Source organism: Micromys minutus, assembly GCF_963924665.1.
Source record: "Micromys minutus genome assembly, chromosome: 3".
Classification (NCBI taxonomy): domain Eukaryota; kingdom Metazoa; phylum Chordata; class Mammalia; order Rodentia; family Muridae; genus Micromys; species Micromys minutus.
The window spans coordinates 81,145,973-81,168,654 of record NC_137972.1 but is presented as its reverse complement, the minus strand read 5'-3'; the positions used below and the strand labels follow the sequence as shown (position 1 = coordinate 81,168,654).

The 22,682-nt window shown below is 46.6% G+C and overlaps 1 protein-coding gene across 1 annotated transcript in view; it reads right to left on the bottom strand.

The window, feature by feature from the left end:
* Positions 1-9,541: 9,541 nt before the first annotated feature.
* The window catches only part of SLC28A1 (solute carrier family 28 member 1), a 41,934-nt gene continuing 28,793 nt past the window's right edge, over positions 9,542-22,682 (bottom strand). The window contains exons 12-18 of the mRNA XM_080914280.1: positions 17,944-18,074; positions 15,440-15,608; positions 15,140-15,337; positions 11,270-11,351; positions 10,553-10,651; positions 10,357-10,468; positions 9,542-10,089 (exon numbers count right to left, since the gene is read on the bottom strand). Of these exons, the coding sequence (XP_080770406.1) occupies positions 10,017-10,089; positions 10,357-10,468; positions 10,553-10,651; positions 11,270-11,351; positions 15,140-15,337; positions 15,440-15,608; positions 17,944-18,074 (864 nt within the window). The 3' untranslated portion in view covers positions 9,542-10,016. The remainder of the gene's footprint in view (positions 10,090-10,356; positions 10,469-10,552; positions 10,652-11,269; positions 11,352-15,139; positions 15,338-15,439; positions 15,609-17,943; positions 18,075-22,682) is intronic.

Genomic DNA, 22,682 nt, shown 5'->3' with positions numbered 1-22,682 from the left:
CAGGTAAAGTGCCTGCTACTACGCCTGAGGATAGGAGTTTGATCCCTGAAGCCCACAAGGCAGAAGAGAAATGTCCTCTGACTTTCACACACCTGACAAGGCACATGTGTGTCCACACAACAAAATGTAAAGAATGTAAAGTAAGCTTTTGAATTTTAGAAGTTTAGATTTACACAAAAAGGGGGGGGGGGTGACCAAGTAATCTATAGTTCCCATATGCCCCGTCGCCACATTGTTAATGTCAGCTTTCACAGCGTGCTAGACTGAATGTAATGCCTCCAGGTGGTCATAACAGGGAGTCGGTTATAATGAAAGAAGGCCCTCCATAAAAGGGCTTGGTATCCCGATAAGAGAGCTGGTTGGTTAGATCAGTGGCTTTTTCCACCCTTTGCAAACACAGCAGGGTGGCTGTGTTTGAAAAACTGACCGTCACCAGATGCTAGATCTGATCTTGGGTTTTAAAAGGCTCCAAAATGGTGAGAGGAAACTTTCCTTGCCAGTCATGCAATTTGCGTTTGTTTTGTTACAGCTTCCCAAGTAGAACAAGAGCTATGGCTTGTTACAACATGTTATGAGAGCTGAACTCCATACTTGATTTGGATTTCATTAATCTCCTGATGTATAGGAGGCACAGAGGTTTCTGTTCTCACAGGTAAGCACTGGGTCCAGTGGGCTGAGACCCCTTTAGGGGTTAAATGGCCTTTTCACAGGGGTTACCTAAGACCATTGGAAAACACAGATATTTACATTATGATTCATACCAGTAGCAAAACTAGTTATAAAGTAGCAATGAAATAATATTATGGTTGGGGTCACCACAACATGAGGAACTCTCTTCAAGGTTTGCAACAGCAGGAGCCTGAGAACCACTGAACTAGGGTAACCAGGAATTATAAACACACAGGGTTAATAGGCTGGTGACCTTTGCACTATCTGAATGGCTGAAACTACATCAGCTCCTTCCCCAGACCCTTATCCTGAGTGTGTCAATCTATAGAACCCATCCTTACAGAAGGAGTCACATGTAGTCAATCTTTGGAACCCGTCTTTATCGGAGGCATCACATGTGCTTCAAACAGAGTTTTGGGGTGGTCACATCTTAAGCTTTGTTGTGCACATGGGCATGAGTTAATTAACACCAGGAACTCTTTCACCAAACTTTTCTGTGCTTATTTATATATGCCTGAAATAAACCACTTGGGGTCAGACTCCAGAAGTTTGAACCAACACTGGCTGCTTACTTGTGTTGAACTGAACTGCCTTCTTGCCTCCTGCAGATCATTACTCTGCTGGTCATGGTGATCAGAGAGACCCCCACCCTGATGTGTTTATTTGTTTGTTTTTCTGTCCCAGGATCACATGCAGAATGCCTGTACCAGTCTCCTAGGGCTGCCTTAGCTGAGTGCCTTAACATTGTTAGCTTACAACAGAGGTGTGTCTTCAGGGCTCTGCAAGGTGAAGTTAACAATCAGCTAAGCTCCACAAAGAAAAAAGGCTTCTTCTCTGCCCCAGCTCCTGCTGGCTCTAGCCCTTCCCCAGCTGTGGGACCAGGGCTCTAATCTCCCTCTCTTATGCACATGACTTTCTTTTGTGTGCATTTCTGAGTCTGAGAGTCTCTGATTTCCCTGTCCCTCTTCATACCTGTCATTCCTAAATCAAGGATGATTTCATCCTAGATCCTTGACTTACATCTACAGGACCTATGTCTTTCATAGTCCTGTCTTTCACAATGACAAACATGTCTGGAATAACCCACTTGCTAGAAAGAAAGCTTATTTTGAGCATGGTTTCAGAAGTTTTTGGTCTGTGAGCGTTTGGCTCTATTGTTTACAGTCACTGCAAAGTGATCAGAAAGCAAGGAAAGAGAATAGGAAAAAAGGGTCCTGATACCTTCTCCACTGAAGTTGCTCCCCAGTAAACTGATTTTTTTTTCCCCACTAGGCCCCATTTCCACAGTCTCAAAGGAAAATACTCTAGGTCCAAACTATAGCATTCTATTTCCAAATAAGGCTGCACTCACAGATGCTGGGGATCTGTGCTCCAGCTCTGGAGGGAGGGGCAACAACACAATTTAACCACTACAATATCACACTTAGTCATGATGTCTCCCTAGGTTCCACTGGGCAGGTTTTCCTTGTGGGCGAAGGCTCTGACAGTTCTGTGGCATCGTGGTTAGATATTTTGTAGATTATGTCATGGTTTGAGTTTGTTCAGTGTTTTTCTCCTGTTTAGACTGAGGTTCTAGGCTGAGGGAGGGAGACCACGGAGGGGAAGGGCGGTTCTCAGCACTGCCTCTGGGGAGCATGTGGCACCTCATCTCCCCCATACCCAAGAGGCCTCTCTCCTGCAAACTTCCCTCCTTACCTCTTCTACTTCCATGCTGTGCTGGAAACACATCTCTAACGTCGCCCACACTTAGAAATGGGAGTGGTGCTACTGTCCCCACAAAGCATATTTGTATAGATTATTCAGACTTCTCCCATTGTCTTCAGACTTTTGTACACATTCTCACATGGGAAACGGCTGCCACACAGTTAGCAGGAGTACCAGCCTTGCAGCCACAGAGCCACTGATCCTCAGAACCATATAAACTGGGTCTGGTGGCGCACACTTATGATCTCATTCCTCAGGAGGTGGAGGCGGCAGGATCAAAAAGTCAACCTCACCCTGGGCTAGATAGTAAGCTCAAGGCTAGCACAGTATATATGAAACCTAGTGTCAAAGATTAAAAATCTCACACATACACAATCTGCCTTGCCCCAGATCTCTGGAGAGAGCCATATACAGTTTACCCTCTGCATCTGTGGTTTCTATACTCGTGAATTTAAACAATTATAGATTGGAAATATTCTAAAAAGGCAAAACCACAGGGGTGGGAGTATTGCACGTGTACTGAGCACATCTCTCTATTGTCATGAGTCTCTAAACAACACAGTATCACACCTGTTTACACACACCTATATTGTGCTACATATTAAAATTGGCCGAGAGCAGGATATATTTAGGCTGTATGCAAATGCACAGTATTTTATTTTGTTTAGTGTATTTCTGTTTCTGAGAAGGTGTCTCACGTTACCCCGGCTGGCCTCAAACTTGCTGGGTACTGGGATTACAGGCATGCTCCCACAGAGCAACATTCTATACCAACTACAGAAAAATACAGAGTCTGCATGCTTATGGGAAATATGCAATCACAGTCCCATGCTTGGTATAAATAAAAATTTGAAAATCATTAAATTGGGCTTTAGATAAAAATCTACTAATAAATTAATACTTATCTTGTAGACAATTCAAATATTGCAGCACATTGTGTGTTTAAATAGATAGCCCTTGGTATAAATGGATTTTTAATAACCCATCTAGCATAAATTTAACTTTTTAATATAGAAACAGTCTCAAAAAGCATGCCAGGGGCTGGAGAGATAGCTTAGTGGCTAAAAGCACTGACTGATCTTCTAAGGACCCAATATCTTATATATTTAGATGCCATACACATAAAATTAAGTAAAAATAAATAAATAAGGCATAGCACAGGCTCAAGACATAGCAGGACACGTGGCATACAACTGTAACCCCAGCACTTGGGAGGGAAGTGGAGGCAAGTGGGTCAGCTTCTCGCCACTCCCCCTGCTGGAAAACACAGTCTAGTCCTTTGGCTTCCTATAGGGTCTGGGTCATTGCTGTCCTTTCAAGCTGCACTCAGGGTCTGGTTCATAGTAGGTACTATGAACTAGGTTCTAACCCTTCGTCCCTGTGAGGAAATCCTGGTTCCCAGTGCGGAAATATTTGGAGGTGGGGCTTGTGGGAGGTCATAAGGTTCAGATGAGGTCATGAGGGTGGGGCTCTGTCTTACCACAGTTTCTGTTACAAAAGACTGTAAACAGAGTGGCTTATAAACGACGAGAATTTATTTCTCACGGGGCCAGAAGTTCAATATCAAGGTGCCATATGGCTGAACTGTCATGAGGACCCCTCCTAGCTCACTCGTGCCTGCTGACCCTAAACTCACAGCAAAGACTCTCTTTTATAAGGGCTCCACCCAGATGACCTCATCACCTCCCGAGGCCCTATCGCCTAATGGCTCTCAGAGGTTACAATGTTAACATATGAATCTATGGAACACACAATTCATTGGTGTGGTACAGACAGCTCACCTACGCAGACCCCATCTTTTGCAGGAACCCCTCTCTGCTTTAGACTGACCTTAATTTCTAGAGTCGTTGCCAAAATCCCACATCCCTGGTGACAAGTTTTAGCTTATTTTCTTCAAACCGAGATAATTTTGTTTTCTCCTGGAAAGGAACCTTGAACTGCTGGGTGGTGGGTTGTAGCAATAAGTCTATGGATACAGTGAGAGGAAAGCTGGAATGAGCAATGCCTGTCATGACTGTTGGGCAGGTGAAGGTGCCTGGCCTGTGCCAACCAAGTTTAAAAGCTGTTCTGTTTTTCTCCTTTCTTTTCCACTGTTGCTGATCAGTTTTTTGTTTTGTTTGTTTTCTTGTTTCGTTTTGTCTTCTTTTGGTTTTGAGATAGGAACTTGTATACCACAGGCTGGCCTTTAGCTTGTTATATGCCTGAGTTCCTGAATATTCTTGAGTTCCTGATCCCCCTGCTTCTACGCCCCACAAGTTGGTTTTAGAGGCATGGACCATCAGACTCAGCCTAGGAGCTTTTGCTTAAGATGTTAAGCATGGACATTAGGCAACCATGACTCCTCTAAGCAATATGTACTGGTGGCCTCATCCTCAAGGGGCCCCCAGCTTCTGTGGGTACAGATGGAGAACACAGTGGGAGTAAGAGACATTAAAGTCCACTGCTCTGTGACTAAGGAGTCCCTAGTTTTGTGTGCAACCCCCAATCAGCAGTACCATCTCCACATAGAAGAAGTACCAACTCTCAGAGAGGTTGTGATTCATTCCCACAAACTTAAGTCCAGGACCATGCTAGGTACTTTGGAAGAAAAACAAAAGCACTGTAATGCCCAAGAGGCTGCCATTTTACCAGGAACATCCTTGGCCATGTATGCATGGAGTCCAGAGCATCAGGTCAAGGACAGCTAGATCTAACAGATTAGAGAGGAGGAGGTAGGGGTTTGATCTTGGAAAGACAGATGTGCACACACATTTAGCAGAGTGGGGGACAGTGGGAGTGGGGGTTGGAGTTCAAATGGAGAGCTGCAGGAGAAATGGTCAAGCCAAGCCTCCATGCTACATTCAGAGCTAAGGGCCCAGAGGATTGCAACTCAGGTCAGCTATGGGGCCCACAGGGCAAGGAAGGTGCCCTTGAAACAAAAATCCACAGCAGAGCCAAACAGGGCCAAACAGGGCCCAGCACGTGTAGTAGAACCAGTCACTGCCACACAGGACTCCAAGTTCCCTCTGCCTCCGGCAAGTCCAGTCCTAGTTGGGAGGGAAGGAGGAGGTGGCAGGCAGGGGTGAAGAAATGGGTGCATGAAGGCCCCTGAAACCATTTAAATGAGCAGTGAGGTGCCAACAGCCTGAGCAGGAGGGACAAGATTAGATCTGCTAGAGACCAACTCCAGAAGCAAGGGCAGGCGGCCTCCTTTGCTTTTCCTGCCCTGATAAGAGACTGGCCAAAACCAACCTGGAGAAGAAAGGGTATGTTTGGTTTACAAGCCCTGATCATAATCCATCATTGATGGTTCTGAGGCAGAACTCAAGGCAGGAACTAAAGCAGAGGCCATGGAGGGATGCTGCTCACTGGCTTGCTCAGCTTGTATATTTATATAACCCAGGACTACCTGCCTAGGGTTGGTACTGCCCACAGTGGGCCAGGCCCTTCTATATTAACAATCAAAGTTTTCTGAGGACATTCCCAAGGGCCAATCTGATAATGACAGTTCTTCAGTTAAGGGTCCTTCTTCCCAGGTGACTCTCATTTGTGTCAAGTTGACAAAGACTAATGAGCACAAATGACCCCTTGTCATTTGATGCATAAACACATCACTATTAAAACATAATCTTTAAGGACTTTCTGTCTCCAAGATCTCATGTCAATATTAAAATTAAAATATAAAATACGGTTCAACTCTTGAAAGTCCCATGGTCTTTAAAAATTCTATCATTTAAAAGTTCAGTATCTTTAAAATACTTCAGGTTGGGGCTAGAGAGATGGGTCATGAACTACAAATACTTTGTGTTCTTGCACAGGACCCAGGTTCTCAGTGTTGACAACTGTCTCTAATGACAGTTCCAGAGGATCCAATGCCTTCTTCTGACCTCTGAGTGCACATATTTACAGTACACATAAATAACAGGCAAAAAAATACTTGCACACAAAATAAAAATTAATTATTTTTAAAATACCCTAAGTCAGAGCCAGTAAAATGGCTCAGGGAGTAAAGAGAGTGGTACACAAGTCTGATGACCTGGGCTCAATCCCTTGACACACACACACACACACACACACACACACACACACACACACAGAGTAGTATATATGTGCCCATAAACACACATCTTACACACATAGACAATAAATTTAAATATCCAGAGTCTCTTATCTGTAGACTGCTATGAAATCCAAAATAAATCATATACTTCCATATCTTAAAAGGGAAGAAACAGGGCATGGTTATAATCAGATCAAAGCAAACCCCAAATCCAATAGTGTACAAAGTCTGACATTTGGGATTCACTCATGATCTTTTGGATTCCAAACGGCTTGGGCAGTTCCATTGTCCCATCTCTGTCATTTCCAACACGCACAGCTTGTCTCGTGGGCTTAGGCCAGTTCACTCCACCCCTATGGCTGTCGTTGGTACGCATTCCACAGTCCTGGCATCTCCCATATGCTGGGGTCTCCACTGAAGCTGAGGCTGCACCTTCACCAATGCTCTCTCCTGGCCTTTTCCGGGACTCTGACTCTGGCATATAGCACTGTGCCTCAGCTTCTCTCCATGAACCTCTTAGCCCCAGGGTTGCCACTATAACTGAGACAGCACCTTCACCAATGGTGTCCTTTACTCCCACACAGTTCCTAGCCTCATAGACTCCCTGTTGCTGTCCATGACCCCCTCAAGCCTTCAGCATGATGTATAAGACTCGTTCACATCGCCACATGCTGCTGGCAGTTGGTGCACAGTCTTGACATTCCAGTAGGCCACAGTGTCACAGCCTCATTGATACTGGTTTCATATTAATCACAGATGATTTTTCATGCCATCTTACCAGCATCGATTGTCCCAGTAAGCTAAAGGTTTCACTTCTATTGACTCTTCATTCAAAATATTATACAAATAGCCCGGATAGTCTCTGAGGGACTCAGAAGTTTCACAAGCCTCAGAAGTTTCACAAGCCAGGTCTCCATCATCTGCATTTTTCTCAACATGCTTGACTCCCAAGTTCCCACAGACCAGCTCATTAAGTTCTAAGCTTTTCCAGCCTAAAGTTCTAAAAAGTTCCACAGTTCTTCCCAAAACCTACAAAATCCCACTCTTTGGTACCAATTTCTTTAGGTTTCCTTTTGCTGATGTGATAAAGTTGACCAAAACCATCTTGGGAAGAGTTTATTTGGTTTACATATATCAATCATAGGCCTTTACCCCCAGGGAAGCTGAGGCAGGAACTGAAACAAGACCATTTGTTCTCCACACCTTGTTCAGTCTGATTTCCTACACAACCCAGGGCTACCTGCCTAGGGATGGAACCACCCATAGTGGGCTGGACCCTTTCATATCAATAAACAATCAAAAGAATGCTCCACGGACTTGCCCAAGGGCCAGTAGATGCAATGCCTCTGTTGAGGTTCCCTCTTGCCGTGTGACTCTGGTTGATGTCAAGTTGATAAAAACTAACCAGCACAGGCTAGAAACAAATATCAAACCTGACCTCCTGGAGAAGAGGCAGGAAGCAAGAACAACAGTCTGCTCATACAACAGAGTTCCTCCAACACTACTAGCCCGGTGGATAAGTTATACATCACAGATTACAGACTTCGATGCCCTGGACTTAAATGTGCCTTTTCTTTCTAGTCATGTTTCTTTGGGCAGGTTACTTAACCTCTCTGGGCCTCTGATTTTTCAACTATGGATAACAACAGTGCCAACCTCACAGGAGTGTTGTAGGACTGAATGAAAACCGTTAAAGCACCAGAGTCATGTCTGATCCCAGTATGTGCAAACATTGGCTTACATCACCATCGGGGAAAAGAAAGCAGTGTGATTCAGATATTTGTCCAAGTACATCCCATGAAACCTTCAAAAAGATGTTTCCATCAAGAAAAGTTCTTGGAGCTGGGAGGTGGTAGGTAGTATAAAATATTTTATGTGCCTGGCCTTTTAAATGACCCTGTGCTCCGCAGTGCCAGTTGGCTCTTGGACTTCTGGGAACAGGAGCGGATGTAAAAGCCACCAGAGGCTGAGAGGAGACTGAGTTAGGAGCAGGTGTAGGAGGGAGTAGTAGGATTGGGGAGTAGGTAGAAGTGGGGTCCAGGGGACAGAGGAGGGGGTCAGAAAAGAAGAGTGGGTGGGGAAAGAGAGGAGAAGGGGAGGAAGAGAGAAGAGGAGGGGAAAGGGAGAGAGAGAGGGAGAGGAGAGGAGGAGGGGAGAGAAGGAGAAGAGGAGAGGGGAGGGGAGCACAAGAGGAGAGGAGAAGAGAGGATGAGGGAAGGGGAGGAGGAGAGAGGAGGAGGAGAAAAGGGGAGGACAAGAGGAGAGGAGAAGAGAAGAGGAGGGAAGGGGAGGAGGAGAGAGGAGGAGGAGGGGAGGGAAGGAGAGGAGGAGTGAGGGAGAGGGGAAGAGGGGGAGGAGAGGAGAGGAAAGGAAAGGGAAAGGAGAAGAGAGGAGGGGGGGAGGGGAAGGAGAAAGAGAGAGAGGGAGAGAGGGGAGAAGAGGAGAGGAGGGGAGAGGGGAGGGGAGATTTTGAAGAGTGAAAATAAAAGACAGATGGATGTGAACTGACTAGCTGACAATGAAGAGTAGACAGCGGGTGACAGTTGAACCAGGAAAAGCTGAGCCGAGCCAGAGAAGATACTGTTAGGAGACAGATAAAAGAACCCACAAAGTAGATATAAGAACACAAAGACAAAGAATTATAAACAAAAAGCAACATTTTTACAAAAGGCTACAATGGTGCATGCCCGTAATCCCTGCACTCAAGAAATAGAAGCAGGAGGAACTTTGCGAGTTTGAGATCAGCCTGGTCTACATAAGTCCAAGCCAGCCAGGGCTAAATAGTAAGATCTTTTCACAAACAAATAAGCAAAAAAAAAAAAAAAACAAAAACAAAAACAAAAAACAAAACAAAAAAACAACAACAACAAAGAAAGCTCTTGGGCAGGCAGATGGCTCAGCAGGTAAAGAACTTCCCCAGAACCATTATAAAGTAGAAGGAAGGGAACCAACTCTTAAAAGTTGTTCTCTGATCTCCATACCTCTATGGTGGCACTCACATACACACCACACACATAAATAGTAAAGGTTTTAAGTTATGTTTTATTATTTTTAGTTGGGAGGGCAGAGCATGTGTCACCTCAGCTACAGAATGAACTCAAGGCCAGAATGAGCTTTATGAGACCCACCTAAAAACCAAACGAATGCCTGTCTAACTTTACCGAGTGTAGTGTTCCCAACCTAGTGGGTGCCGGGCTGCTCTGACATACACCTAATGAGATGCTGCCCTGCAAGACACCAGTTGGAAGCACTCTTGGGGACTGCGTGAAGGAAGCTGTCTCCTAGAGACAGCTTTTGTGGGTACCCAGCAAGTCGGGTGCTTGGGAGGGAGCAGGAAGGAGGCTTTGGGAGGTGCACATGAGGATTCCAAGGAATGAGGAATAGAGAGAACCAGAAGGTTGGCTCTCAGAGGGTAAGGGAGCAGAGTGGACGCTGAGACTCACAACTGGAGAGGAAGGACATGGAGACAGTGATGGGACCAGGGCGGGAGGCATCTTTCGTTCACTGCAGCTTCCTTTCCGGGTTGTGAGATGGAAGTGGTGGTAAGTCCCACGGTCTCCCTGGGATGGATAAGCCCTGAAGTTAGGAAGATGTTCAGCCCCAGCTATGTGCAGAGTGTGTGGTTGTAAAATCGACAGCAGTTGTCCAGTGCCTCTTGGCTGAACTCCAAGTTAGTGCTGAAAAGAAAGCAAAGTAAGTAAGGATTCCCAGGAAACTTCTGTGGCAGTTAGTAGGCTGTGCAGCCCTGGGAAAGTCACTCCACATCTCTGGTCTACCTTTCCTCCCCAGCCTTGTCCTTAAGCCTTCATTTCTTCTTCCCTTGGTCACAGGTGCCACAGCCATAATGTTCCTACTCTGATACCCTGGCCCCAAGTGCCAAAAGCATGAGGGTACTTGTGTTTTCTGCTCTATGACTCTCACCTACAGCCCAGGTGAGCACCCACCTCTGGAAGACTTGGCGACAGCACAGGTAGACCTCAAAGCTGCTGCTGCTGACAGTTTGGTTCAGAAGAGACACGCAGTCCACCTCGGGCCCCCTGGGTACATAGAGGATCCCTGTGGAAGGAAGTAGCTTGGAAGTTTGGCCCAGGTGCCAGCCCTGCCTGAGAGGGGTTCTGAGGCCGCTGGACCAGCACTCACCTGCCACACAAGCATTGACCAGGGACACAAAGGCCCCTGTGATCAGCGCCCGGAGCACAATCTGAGAGAAATCGCTCCTCCGCTGGGGGACTAGGGAGGCTGCAGGGGGGAGTGCAAGAGAGCTTAGGGCCAAGGAAGCCACCCACCCCTCTGCCCAGCTCCTGAAGCTCTGACACTGTCCTCCTGAGTGTCAGGACAGAGAGGAGACTCTTGGTTGCTCTTTGGCCTAGCTCACAGCATTCAGTGATGTCCCCCCCACCACACCCACTGTAACAGGAGAAGGGAGGGATCAAAGCTTATTCTCTCTCTCTCTCTCTCTCTCTCTCTCTCTCTCTCTCTCTCCCACCCCCATTCTCATCTTCCTGTTGCTACCACCCAAATGTTGAGATTTCAGGCGCAAGATACTGTGCCCAGTTTATGTGCCCAGTTTACCCCCTCTTGGCCACCACTTCACTTCTCTCTGATCCAGGCCAACCGCACCCCGAAAGGCTGCTGCCCCCATTTGTGCAGAGCCACATTCGTGAGGAGCCTTCCTCTCCCTAGCGGCTGTGAAGACACAGTGAGAAGCAAAGGAAAGCCAGAAAACCCATATTTGGGGAGAAGAAAGCGGGGGAGCAGAAAGGGGCCAGGTGAGGGTGTCCCACCCTTTACTCTGCTTATTGTCTCTATGACCCCCCCAGAGACCTCCCGCCTCCTGGGTGCTGCCCAAGGACTCACTCAGGCCTCCCAGCATGATGCCGATGGAGCTGAAGTTGGAGAATCCACAGAGGGCATATGTCGTCAGGATTTCCGCTCTGACCTGGAAAATGCACATTACAAGGAGGCCTCGCCCAGGACATGGAGTATCCCTGACCTTAACTCACTCGATTCCTTTATGGCCTTGGCCATTGGAGCCCCTTGTGATACAGTTTTTCTAGCCACATATTCCCACTTTAAGTCAGCTCGTACTTCGCTACTCCCAAACGCAAGCCTCGCTCTCAGCTGAACTTCAGCCTGTATCCTTAAGACACACCCACCTTTTGTTTTGTGTTTCGGAGACAGAACCTTAAACTGTCCTAAGCTGTCCTCAAGTTCATTATATCAAGGATAGTCCCGAACTCCTGATCTTCCTGCTTCCACCTCTGAAGTTACAGACAGTAATCTATGGCACCATGCCCAATTTATGCAGCATTGGGGATCAAACCCAGGGCTTCGTGTATGCTAGGCAAGCATCTATCAGCTAAGCTACGACCCCTGTCTAATTACCAGCTTTTTGGGTTCTGGTTCAGGCTGGTTCAGTGTGCCAATGGCCACCCTTTCTCCTATCTCTGCAGTCTCTTGTTTCTTTCTGGTCACTGCCTGAAAGCTCAGGTCTCCATTTAGACAGCCAGGCTGGAGTGGGCCCAGCCAGCGCTACACAGTCAGCTTCCCTGCCTGGCTTCCCAGCTTTGCCCATTGTAATCAGCTTCAGCAAGTCAACAGCCTCCTTAGGTTTTGGTACTCACATCTGGAATGTGGGAATAACGGTGCTTGTCTCTGAGGCAAGGTCCATGTGGTGTGTAAGAAACACCAGGTTCAGGTCTGAACAGTTGTTTGATTTTTTTTTTTTCCAGAGAGAAATGTCAGGAGCCAAAATGGAACACTTTGAGGGCTGAAGAGATGGCCCAGTGGTTAGTTGCACTGGCTGCTCTTCCAGAGGCCCTGAGTTCAGCAACCACTGGTGGCTCACAACCATCTGTAATGGGATCTGATGCCCTCTTCTGGCATGCAGGTGTACATGCAGATAGAGCACTCAAAATAAATCTTAAACAAAATAAAACAAAACAAAATCCTCTCCTTATTGGGAACTTCAAAACAAAATAAAACAAACAAACAAAAATGGAACACTTTGAACAAAATAATTGCTTGCCATTTGTGATGGTTTGCTTATGCTTGGCCCAGGGAGTGGCACTATTAGAAGGTGTGGCCTTGTTGGAGGATGTGTGTTGTGTCTCTGGGGGTGGGCAGGGAGATATTCCTCCTAGCTGCCTGAGGATGTTCAGTCTGTTCCTAGCTTCCTTCAGATGAAGATGGAGAACTCTCAGCTGCTCCTGCACCATGCCTGCCTGCACACTGCCATGCTCTCACCTTGATAATAATGGACTGAACCCCTGAACCTGTAAGCCAGCCCCAATGAAATGCTGTCTTTTATAAGACTTGCCTTGGTCATGGTGTCTGTTCACAGCAGTAAAACCCTAAGACACCATTCATGCCTCACACCACAGATAAAGTAAATTTTAGACCACTGAAGACAAGCATTTTAAACATAAAGTCATAGGATACACAGGACAATAAGACTACAGCTTCAAGGTAGTAGAGTCCCTATTCATTTGGGGTTGATAGATACACCGAGGCTCACAAAGCCAAGTGACCAGAGCTCTCATAGACGAGGCAGCTGTGCCAGAGACGGAATCCAGTCCTGTCCGACTTAGTTCCTGGTCTTACCATTTCATCTCATGATTTCTGGAATTTGATACTTACACGGCCACTTTCTAAGATTAAAAAAAGAGGGATGAAAAAGGAAAATTTTTTCAGACAGAAAGATTTGGTATAAAAATTGATGTTTAAAAAATTAGGTTCTTTCAAACAAAACAAAGAAGAGGAAATACTAGGGGGAAAGGTTTCAGAAAACCCTAACAGAAAGAATCCAGGCCTGGCAGCTTGGCCCTGTGCTCCAGTTATGTGGAGGAAGGAAGACTGTGAATTAAAGGCTTCCCTGGGTAACTTGATGAGACTTCACCTCAAAACAAAACTGGAAACACTTTTAAAGGTAAGAATTTTTTTTCTGGAATTTTTTTTCTTTAAATACCTTTTTTATGTGCTTTGATATCCTGCCTGAATGTATGTCTATGTGAGTATATCGGATCACCTGGAACTGGAGTTACAGATAGTTCTGAGCTGTATGGCCCTGAACTTCTGGTCCTCCTGCCTCCACTAACTGGGGATTGGAACTGACAGTTTATGCACTGCTGGGGATGAAACCCCGGGCTTTGCTCATGCTGCTCAAATACTTGGTCAAATGAGCTACATCCTCAGCCCCAGACACGCCTCCAATACAGACTTCCAGAGCGGCTTCCTGGTGGTGATGTAATGAGGCACAGGGAGGTGACAGTTAATCACTACCTCAGGCTCTGCATGGGGTTCTGCTTGACCACATCTCGGGAAGCTCCTGAAGAAGTGACCCAGGAAGCAAAGAATATTCTACACTGAGATATTCATTTCAACATCATCATACACATAGCCAAAGAAGGAGTTCAGCTCAATAGCCCAACGGCACAAACCTGGCAAATATGTTAAGACACCCAAATTTGGGCGTGTGAGACGGCTCAGCAGGTAAGATGCTGTCACTACACATGACATTCTAAGTTCAATCAACTCTTACAAATTGTCCTCTGGCTTCCATAATTCGATATGGTACACACACATGCACGCACGTATACACACACACACACACACACACACACATGCACACACACTGAAATAACCATTATCATATATTTTAAAGATACATGAATTTTGGAGCCAGGTATGGTGGCAAATACCTTTAAACACAGCATTCAGGAGGCAAAGGCCGGCCTACAGAGGGAGTTTCAGGCCAGCCAAGGCCACACAGAAAAACCCTGTCTCTATAAACCAAAATCAAAATAAACAACCAAACAAAAAAGACAAGTAAATGTCCACGATGTACAGCTCAGTGTTTAGCGTGTATGAGGACCTAGTATAATCTCAAGCGCTGAGAATAAGAGGCTCCATAGTTATAGTCGGGAAGCTGGCTACAATGTATCATAGTGGGGAGGCTGGCTACAATGTATCATAGTGGGGGGCTGGCTACAATGTATCATAGTGGGGGGGGCTGGCTACAATGTATCATAGTTGGGGAAGCTGGCTACAATGTATCATAGTGGGGGGGCTGGCTACAATGTATCATAGTTTGGGGGGAAGCTGGCTACATTGTACCGTGGAAAGCAACTGTGTAAATTCTGTCCTAGAACAAAACAGAGCCAGGAAAGCTCACACCTGCAATCCCAGCACTTGGAAGGCAGAAGCAGAAGGCGTTCAAGGCCATTCTTCCATGTCTTTGGCCAGCCCGGGCTACATGAATCCATATCCCCCAAACAACACACAAAAAAGAAGAAAACAGATAAAAAGCAATAGTTGTTGTCTTAGGCTAGCGAGATTATTATAAACACCAAAAAATAACTCCCCACATTAGGTTCTGACTCTGTATTATTTTAAAAAGGCTAATTTCATAATAACATAGCTTACATAATTTTGCTCATGGTAGTAATTTTAGAATAAATGTTAATAACCTCTGTTTTACAAAATAGAGGCAAGGCACAGTAGCTCACCCAAGGCCAAAGCTAGCAATGGCCCGTCTGGAACTTAGTGCATCTCTGATGCTAGAGAGAGGGACAGCCAAGCCTGCCTGGTCTCCCGGGATAGCAGATATGGGTGGCTGAGCACCTCAGTGTGTCTCAGGCAGGCCCAGGGAAACACAAAACAGTTGTCAGGGGCTCTAGGTAGTGCCATGCCATCCCTGTGTTACAAGGAACTGATCAGGACACTCACAGAGATCCACTGTTTCTTGTCACCAAGCCACTCCTCAGCCCCTGCCAGGCGTCGCTGCTTGTACTGAGAAAGCTCTTGATAGGCCACAAACTCATTCAGAAACAGCTTGATGCCCAGCAGCTCAGCCACCACTGGACAGTCCTCCCAGGCCACACCCATCAAGAAGGCCACGGGCCGCAGGATGTAGGAACAGATGAGCTGAGGATAAAAGAGCAAGAGAATTGGGTAGGACAGAGGGCTCTTCTGGGTGTCCATCTCTCATTCCCTGTCCTGAGACCATCCCCTTCACCACAGCCACACCTGGAAGCTGAGTCCCTGGATATCCACCATGTCCCCCAGCCAGGAGAGGGCAGCATTGATGAAGGCCAGTACAGCCAGGAAGGCAATCAGATTGGCAGCAATGTTGGCAACAACCTTCACGGAGATGGCGGCCCCAGTGCTGGCTGCTTCCACGAGGTTCTGAGCATCTCTACCATTGGGATAAACAGGTGTCATTACTAGCATGTCCCTATAAGCAGTAAATGTCCCCACCTTATAGGTTCGAAAGGAACCTTGGACAGAGGGCTTCAAAACCAACAAGGCTTGTTTTCTTGCCGAGACAAGGAGATAGATGACTTTAAGAGAGGGAAGGGGGCCCTGCTGACCAATGAAGGAGAAAACACCCAGGGTTTGGGGTTGTGTTGCAAGATAGAGGTTGATAATTCAGTGTGTTGTGTCTTTCTCACCTCTGTGATCAGCAGCCCCCTTTCCCCTGTACGGTCCTTCTGGGGCCCCTCTGATTACCCTGCAACCTCCAAACAAGTGGCCCGGAGAGATGACTCAGCAGTTAAGAGCACTGACTGCTCGCAGAGGACCCAGGTTCAGTTCCCAACCTCTACTTGGCAGCTCACAATTGTCTCTAACTCTAGTTCTGGGGAATCTGGTGCCTTCGGATCTCCACAGGTGCCAGACATGCACACAGGATAGTTATGTGTATGCAATCAAAACCATTCGGACACATAAATACCACATATGCACATATACGTGAGGTTTACAAGAAAATATAAAATGAAGGTTAGGGGTGTAATTTGATTGGTAGAGCACTTGCCTAGCATATGCAAAGTTCTAAGTTTGAGTCCCCAGAACCCCATAAATTAGGGGTGATAGTATACGCCTATAATCCCAGCATTCAGGTAATAGAGGCAGGAGGATCACAAGTTCAAAGTCATGAGATACTCAACACTTTGTCAAAAAAAAAAAAAAAAAAAAAAAAAAGAGAAAGAGAAAGGGCTAGAGAGATGGCTCAGAGCTTAAGAGCACTGGCTGCTCTTCCAGAGGTCCTGAGTTCAATTCCCAGCAACTACATGGTGGCTCACAACCATCTGTAATGGGATCTAATGCCCTCTTCTGGTGTGTCTGAAGACAGCGACAGTGTATTCACATACATAAAATAAATACATCTTTAATTAGAGAGAGGGGGGGGGGGGCAGGTGGAGGTGGGGACAGAGGAGGTGGGGGGATGATAGCGGTAGTTTACAGTCTATTTCCACAGGGCAGGGCAGCCCCAGAGCCTTTGGATTGCTCCTTGAGGAGTGTTGTGGCCTCATGGAGCGTGGGCTGGCCTGGAATTTTTCATGTGGTAAGGATGGGTAAGGATGGCCTCCCGTTCCTAACCTTCCTGCCTCGATCTCCTAGTGCTAGGATTGTTGACATATGACACCACACCCACCTTCTTTTCAACATTTTTAGAGGTTTGGTTGTTAATGGTGGTGATTAAGACTGTGACAAAAGCATGTTAAGAACTTGGTATTCCACTTGCCAATGTGAGGCCGCCACCTGGTGGTCAGTGGACAGAAATGCAGAGAAGGTGGCAACACCAGGCCACCCCAGTGAACCTTGATAGCTCCCTTTTTCTTGCTGGTCAGAAACAGATTATGATTTGAAAAGGGGAACCAGTGCTTTTTGTTGCTGCTGCTGCTGTTTTTCCTTGTTTTTTTCTGTTGATAGGAGTCTCCCAACGCAGCCCAAGTTGGCCTTGACCTTGCTATGTAGCTAGGCTGGCACTGAACTCTATTTTCCTACATCAACCACCTCAGCAAGTGTGTTCAAGTGGAGAGATTGCTCACATATTAAAAAAAAAGCCAGGTGCTGTCTTTAATCCCAGTACTCAGGAGGCAAAGGTGGGTGTATCTCTGTGAGTTCAAGGCCAGCCTGATCTACAGAGCAAGTTCCAGGACAGGTAGGGCTACACAGAGAAACCCTGTCTTGAAAAACAAACAAACAAACAAACAAACAGAGTAATTGGCTGTACTTCCAGAGGACCCAAGTTCAATTCCCAGCACCCACATAGAGACTCACAGCCATTCAGGGAATTCTGGCTTTCTCTCCCAGCCTTCTCACGCACATGGTGTGGATACATACACACAGACCAATATCCATGCACATTAAATACATAAATTAGTCCTTTTTAAAAAAAAAAAAAAAGCATGTGTTTGGACTTAACAGTTAAAATTACTTGAGTTCTCTTCCAGAGGTCCTGAGTTCAATTCCCAGCAAACACAAGGTGGCTCACAACCATCTGTAATGGGATCTGATTCTCCCCTTCTGACATGCGTGAAGACAGAGCACTTGTGTAGATAAAATACATGAATAAATACATCTTTTTAAAAAGGCGTTTGCATGTGAAGCCACACCAAGGCAACGATGGAAGAGAAAGGGCCTCAAGCTCCATGGAGGACAGAAACGACACAGAACAGAGCTGTTTCTTGACTCCTCTGCCCTCACGCCTGGCACTGGTACCCTCAGAAAGCCCCTGGTGCACTCACCCATACGTCAGCTTCACGCCTTCCTCCCTCCGGAACTTGGACTCCTCCACCTCTGGGTAGACCAGCTTGGAAAGGGCCAAAGCACACGGGGCTGCCATGACGGAGGCAGCAATTAAGGAAGCAGCGTCAATCTGCAAGAACGGCAGAGACGGTGGCGGGGGCTGGCAGGACGGAGGGCTTGTTTAGCATGTACAAAGCCCTGGGTTTGATCGCCAGAACCATAAGACTAGGTTCTTGCTTGTAATTCCCACACAGGAAGTGGAAACAGGAGGACCACAAATTCAAGGTTCCCCTCAGCCACATAGTGAGGTCAAGATCCGCCTGAGACCCTGTCTCAAAATATAAATAAATAAATAAATAAATAAATAAATAAATAAATAAATAAATAATAGGGAGGTTATGGGGGACTGGTACAAGAAATGTGGTGGCAGAGAAACATGTATTTTATGTGTATGATACATTCTCACAAATATGACTTCACTTTATTACAGTTGGCATGGTCATTAATAATCCCTTTTATTTTCAGAAAATCTCCCAGTACTTCTGCGAGGGCCCATGAGATGGCTGAGCCAGTAAAGGGGCTTGCTGCTAAGCCTGACAATCTAAGTTCAGTCCCTGGAACTGACATGGTAGAAGGAGAGAACTAACTCCTGTGAGTTGTTCTGTTCCACACATGTACATATATATATACACACATATACATACATATATACACATGTGCACACACATATGCACAGATAGACACACACATACATATAAGATACACATAAAAAATAGCAACAAAGAGCAGTCATTGTTTCCTTAACAAACAATACTTTTGCAGGGTAGGCCAAGCGAATGACACTACCCCATCTAGTGACAAAGAAAAGTGCAGCCCCAGAGGAGTAACTATGACTTGTTCAAAATAAAGGAAGAAAAGTTAAAATCCAGCATGGCCTTTGGCTGCAATTTCATGGGTTCTCCTCCTTGCCCAGGCTGTCTCTGTGATCACTAATCCCCTTCGGGCTGAGGAGTTTGTGACAGATTCAAACAATGCTCCAGAAATGTAAATGTTGCTTGTGGTTCCTCAGAAGATGGGATGAGATTGAGAGCCACACCCAAGCTATATTCACAAAGCTTGGGCTGAGCCTAGAGCGTTTCTTTCCAGAGAAGGAAGTTAGAACAGATTCTAACTATCCCTAGGCTTAGGTCTGGAAGCTTCAAGCCCCATACAATCTAATCTTCCAAGCTGACTGACTCAATCCAGTTTCTCTCAGCTTCTGACTGAATTGCTCTGCTTGGCCTCAAACTAACTCTGGCAAATTGTTCTAATCTTCTGGCTCCTTCTCATTCTCTGACTGATGCTTGTGAACTGGCCCGAGGGTACTGAGAACAGAATGAGGGTTCTCTGTAAGGGCAACCAGCATTCTTACCCACTGAGCCATCGCTTCACCCCGAGAATGAATGGTGTCTAGAAAGTGATGCTTCTTAGAGTCTTGCCCACAAAATTGCATGAAGAGCAGGACTATGACCATGAGAAAAACAAACACCAAACTGCACGGAAGAGGTCCAGGAAGGAGTACTCTAATCGTCACCACACTGGCTGTCCCTGGTGAGCTGGGTTTGAATTGATTTTCTTTCTTAGCGCTTTTTGATATCTTTCAATAGATCCGTAACTCCATACTATTTTTTTTAACTGAAAGCAGCATAGATCTTTTCTTTTTCCATTTTGTAGTAAGCCAATAGCAATTTTTACATTTTAAGTAGAAAGGAAGGAGGTCTGGGGTGAGGCTCAGGTAGAGTGTTTATCTAACACGCAGGGCGCACTGGGTTCTATCCCCAGTTACTACACACACCGGGAGGGACGAGACGGTCCTGCAAATCTAGCGCTCTGGGTGGAAGAATCAGAAATTCAAGGTCATCCTTGGTTATGGAGTGAGTTTGAGAATAGCCTAGAAACATGAGGCTGTTTTTAAAAGGGCATGATGGGGGAAGGGACTAGAGAGAGGCCTCCACAGTTAAGAGTACTTGGTGCTCTTGCAGAGGACCTGAGTTCAGTTCTCCCACCAGGCAGCTTGAAACAGATCCCCTTTTCTGGACATGGTGGCACATGCTTTCAGTCTGGAAGAGGTGGGCAAATCTCTGAAAGTTCAAGACCAACCTAATCTATACAGAAAATTACGGGTTATTCGGAGCTACACAGTGAGAGCCCTGTCTCAAGAGGGAGCCGGGGGAAGGACAGGAGGTGAGTGAACCAGGCGAATAAAGGCAGAGGGCAGACGCTCTCAGGGAGCAGACCGGAAGTGTAGAAGCTGAAGAGGGCCTGGAGATCTTCAGACCCTGAAATCCTCCTCCTTTTTCTAAATCCCACTTATTTCTCCTTCCTCAGAAGCAGAAACCACTCAGGCTGTGAAAATGAAGAGTCCCTCACAAAGGCTTAGTCCTCAGCCACCTCAGAGTCTGGAGGGAGCTGAGTCCACCGATGAGTTAGTTAATCCATCCACACTGAGTGAGGGAGGGAGTGCCTGGCTGGGAGACGTAGGTCACCCCAGGACATGCCTTCAAGGACATGTCGTGACACCCTCTCTGCCACGATCATCCATCTCAGCACATGCCCACAGTGGCCGGGCAAAGTGGGTGGAGACCTCTAAATGCATGATAACAAATCAAATACATCTCCATTTCCCACTCTTCCTCTAGGGTGCTTAGTCCTAGTAACAGAAAGATCACTTGCAACCATGAAAATGAACCAGCAAAAGGCCCAACTCCTCTTCCCTGTTACCAGCACCAGATGGCAAGCCCAGAACTTTGATCCCTCCTGGCTGGGGCAGTCTGGGTGGGTGTCCTCTTAGAACTTTCATGGCTTTGGCTGTTTCCTCCCTGGCTGCTCAGCTCCAGGGTGGACACCGCCACTCCTGGAATCTGGGGCTCTCTGTCTCCCAGTCTAGACCCTGACCTCTTCCTTCAGCTTGAAGAGTGCACCCAGTTTGTAAGCTCGGATTTTAGGAGGGAGACACACATTCCAGAGCCACTATGGCCACAGATTCAAGTCAACAGTGTCCACTGATGGAGAGATGGAGTCCTGTGTGCAGCCAGTGCTGGTCCATCCCACACCAGCCTATTGTACCTCTCCTAGCCCTGCCTCAAGGAGCCCAGTCAAGAATGCCTTCTATCCCAGCTACCTAGGCTTCCCTCTACCCCCCGGAAATAGGACAAGAAAAGTAATTAGTGAGAAAGGAAATAAAGGAGAGATTTCTGGTCTGTTTTTTTGTTTTGTTTGGTTTGTTTTGGTTCTTCAAGACAGGGTTTCCCTGTGTATCCATGTCTGTCCTAGAACTCACTCTGTAGACCAGGCTGGCTTCAAATTCAGAGATTCACCTGCCTCTGCCTCCCAAGTGTTGAGATTAAAGGTGCCCATCATTGCCTGCCTTCTGATCTTAATGTGGTTTCCTGAGCATCTTCATTCTGTTTATTGTGTCCAGGTGACCAGTACATCTGCCCATTTTATAGATGTGAAAACTAAGCAACAGAGTCACTTTGCCCACTCAGGATCTTGCAGACCCTGTTTCCCTTGGGCACAATTCAATATGAAACGTGAGTGGCCAACTCCTGAATGTTATCATGACCAGCCTTGGTTCAGAGACCCCTGTATCAAGAGACCAGTTTGTTTGGATTTGCAGTGAAAGTCTGTGTATACCCTAGAGCCTTTGGGACAACAGCATAGCAGGAAATGTATGTGGAGGTCACAATGGGACTGTGTGACAAAAGAAAAGACCTCGGCTGGCACTCTCTGATAAGCAGAGACCACATCCATAATTTCATTCCTGCTACATGCTTGTGTAGCCCAGGATGACCTCAGAGTTGCTCTGCAGTCAATGGTGACCTCAAATTTGTGATTCTTCTCCTCTACTTCCCAGGTGATGGCCCTACAGGGCCTGTGACACCACACAGAAAAGCCACCCACACCTTTACTGTGGCCAGCAGCCCTGTGTTTAAAAGTGCAAGGAAAGCCAGGCCTGGGGGCACAAGTCTGTAACGCTATTTGGGACGCTGCAGCAGGAGTTCACCAGTCAAAGGCAGTCTAAGTAACTTAGACATTTCTTTAAAAAAAACATGGGACCTTTGCCCAGTGGCGCCTCGTTTGCCTAGTATTTGGGATCGAGGCCTGGGTTTGCTCTTTAGCACTGGAGAAAGAATACTGAACACACTGTTTTAAACTGTCTGTGTTTCAAATACCAGTATCTCATGGCTACTGTGTTGGACAGGTCCTATGCCTATCCAAACACCTGTAATAGGAAGGGTGTGGCAAAGGGTCAGAAGCTGAGCCGAGAAATCTGTGGACTGAGGGGACCAGCGAGATGACTCAGTAGGTAAACGCACTTGTTTTAACAAGCCTTGGTTCGACTCCCTCGTACCCACACACATGTGCCTTTGACGTGTATGCCTCCTGTGCTCATACACAAACAGTAACAGTAAACACGTTTTGAAGATGAAGAATCTATGAACGGGGAGTGTAGCTCAATGACTTGCCGAGCATATGTGGGTCCTGAGTTTAAAAGCCAGCTGCACAAAACAAACCAAGGGAACCTGAGAGGGGAAGGGAGGCCAGGCAGTGACAGCTAAGGCCTGGTAGGGGGCAGAAGAGAGCTTCTCCACAGCCAGGGATGGGAGTCCAGATAGAAGGGAAGAAGGAAGTCTGACTGTTAGGTGCTTTCCCAGACTCTGCTATGGCTGCCGCCTGGGTCTTTCCCCCTGGAGCC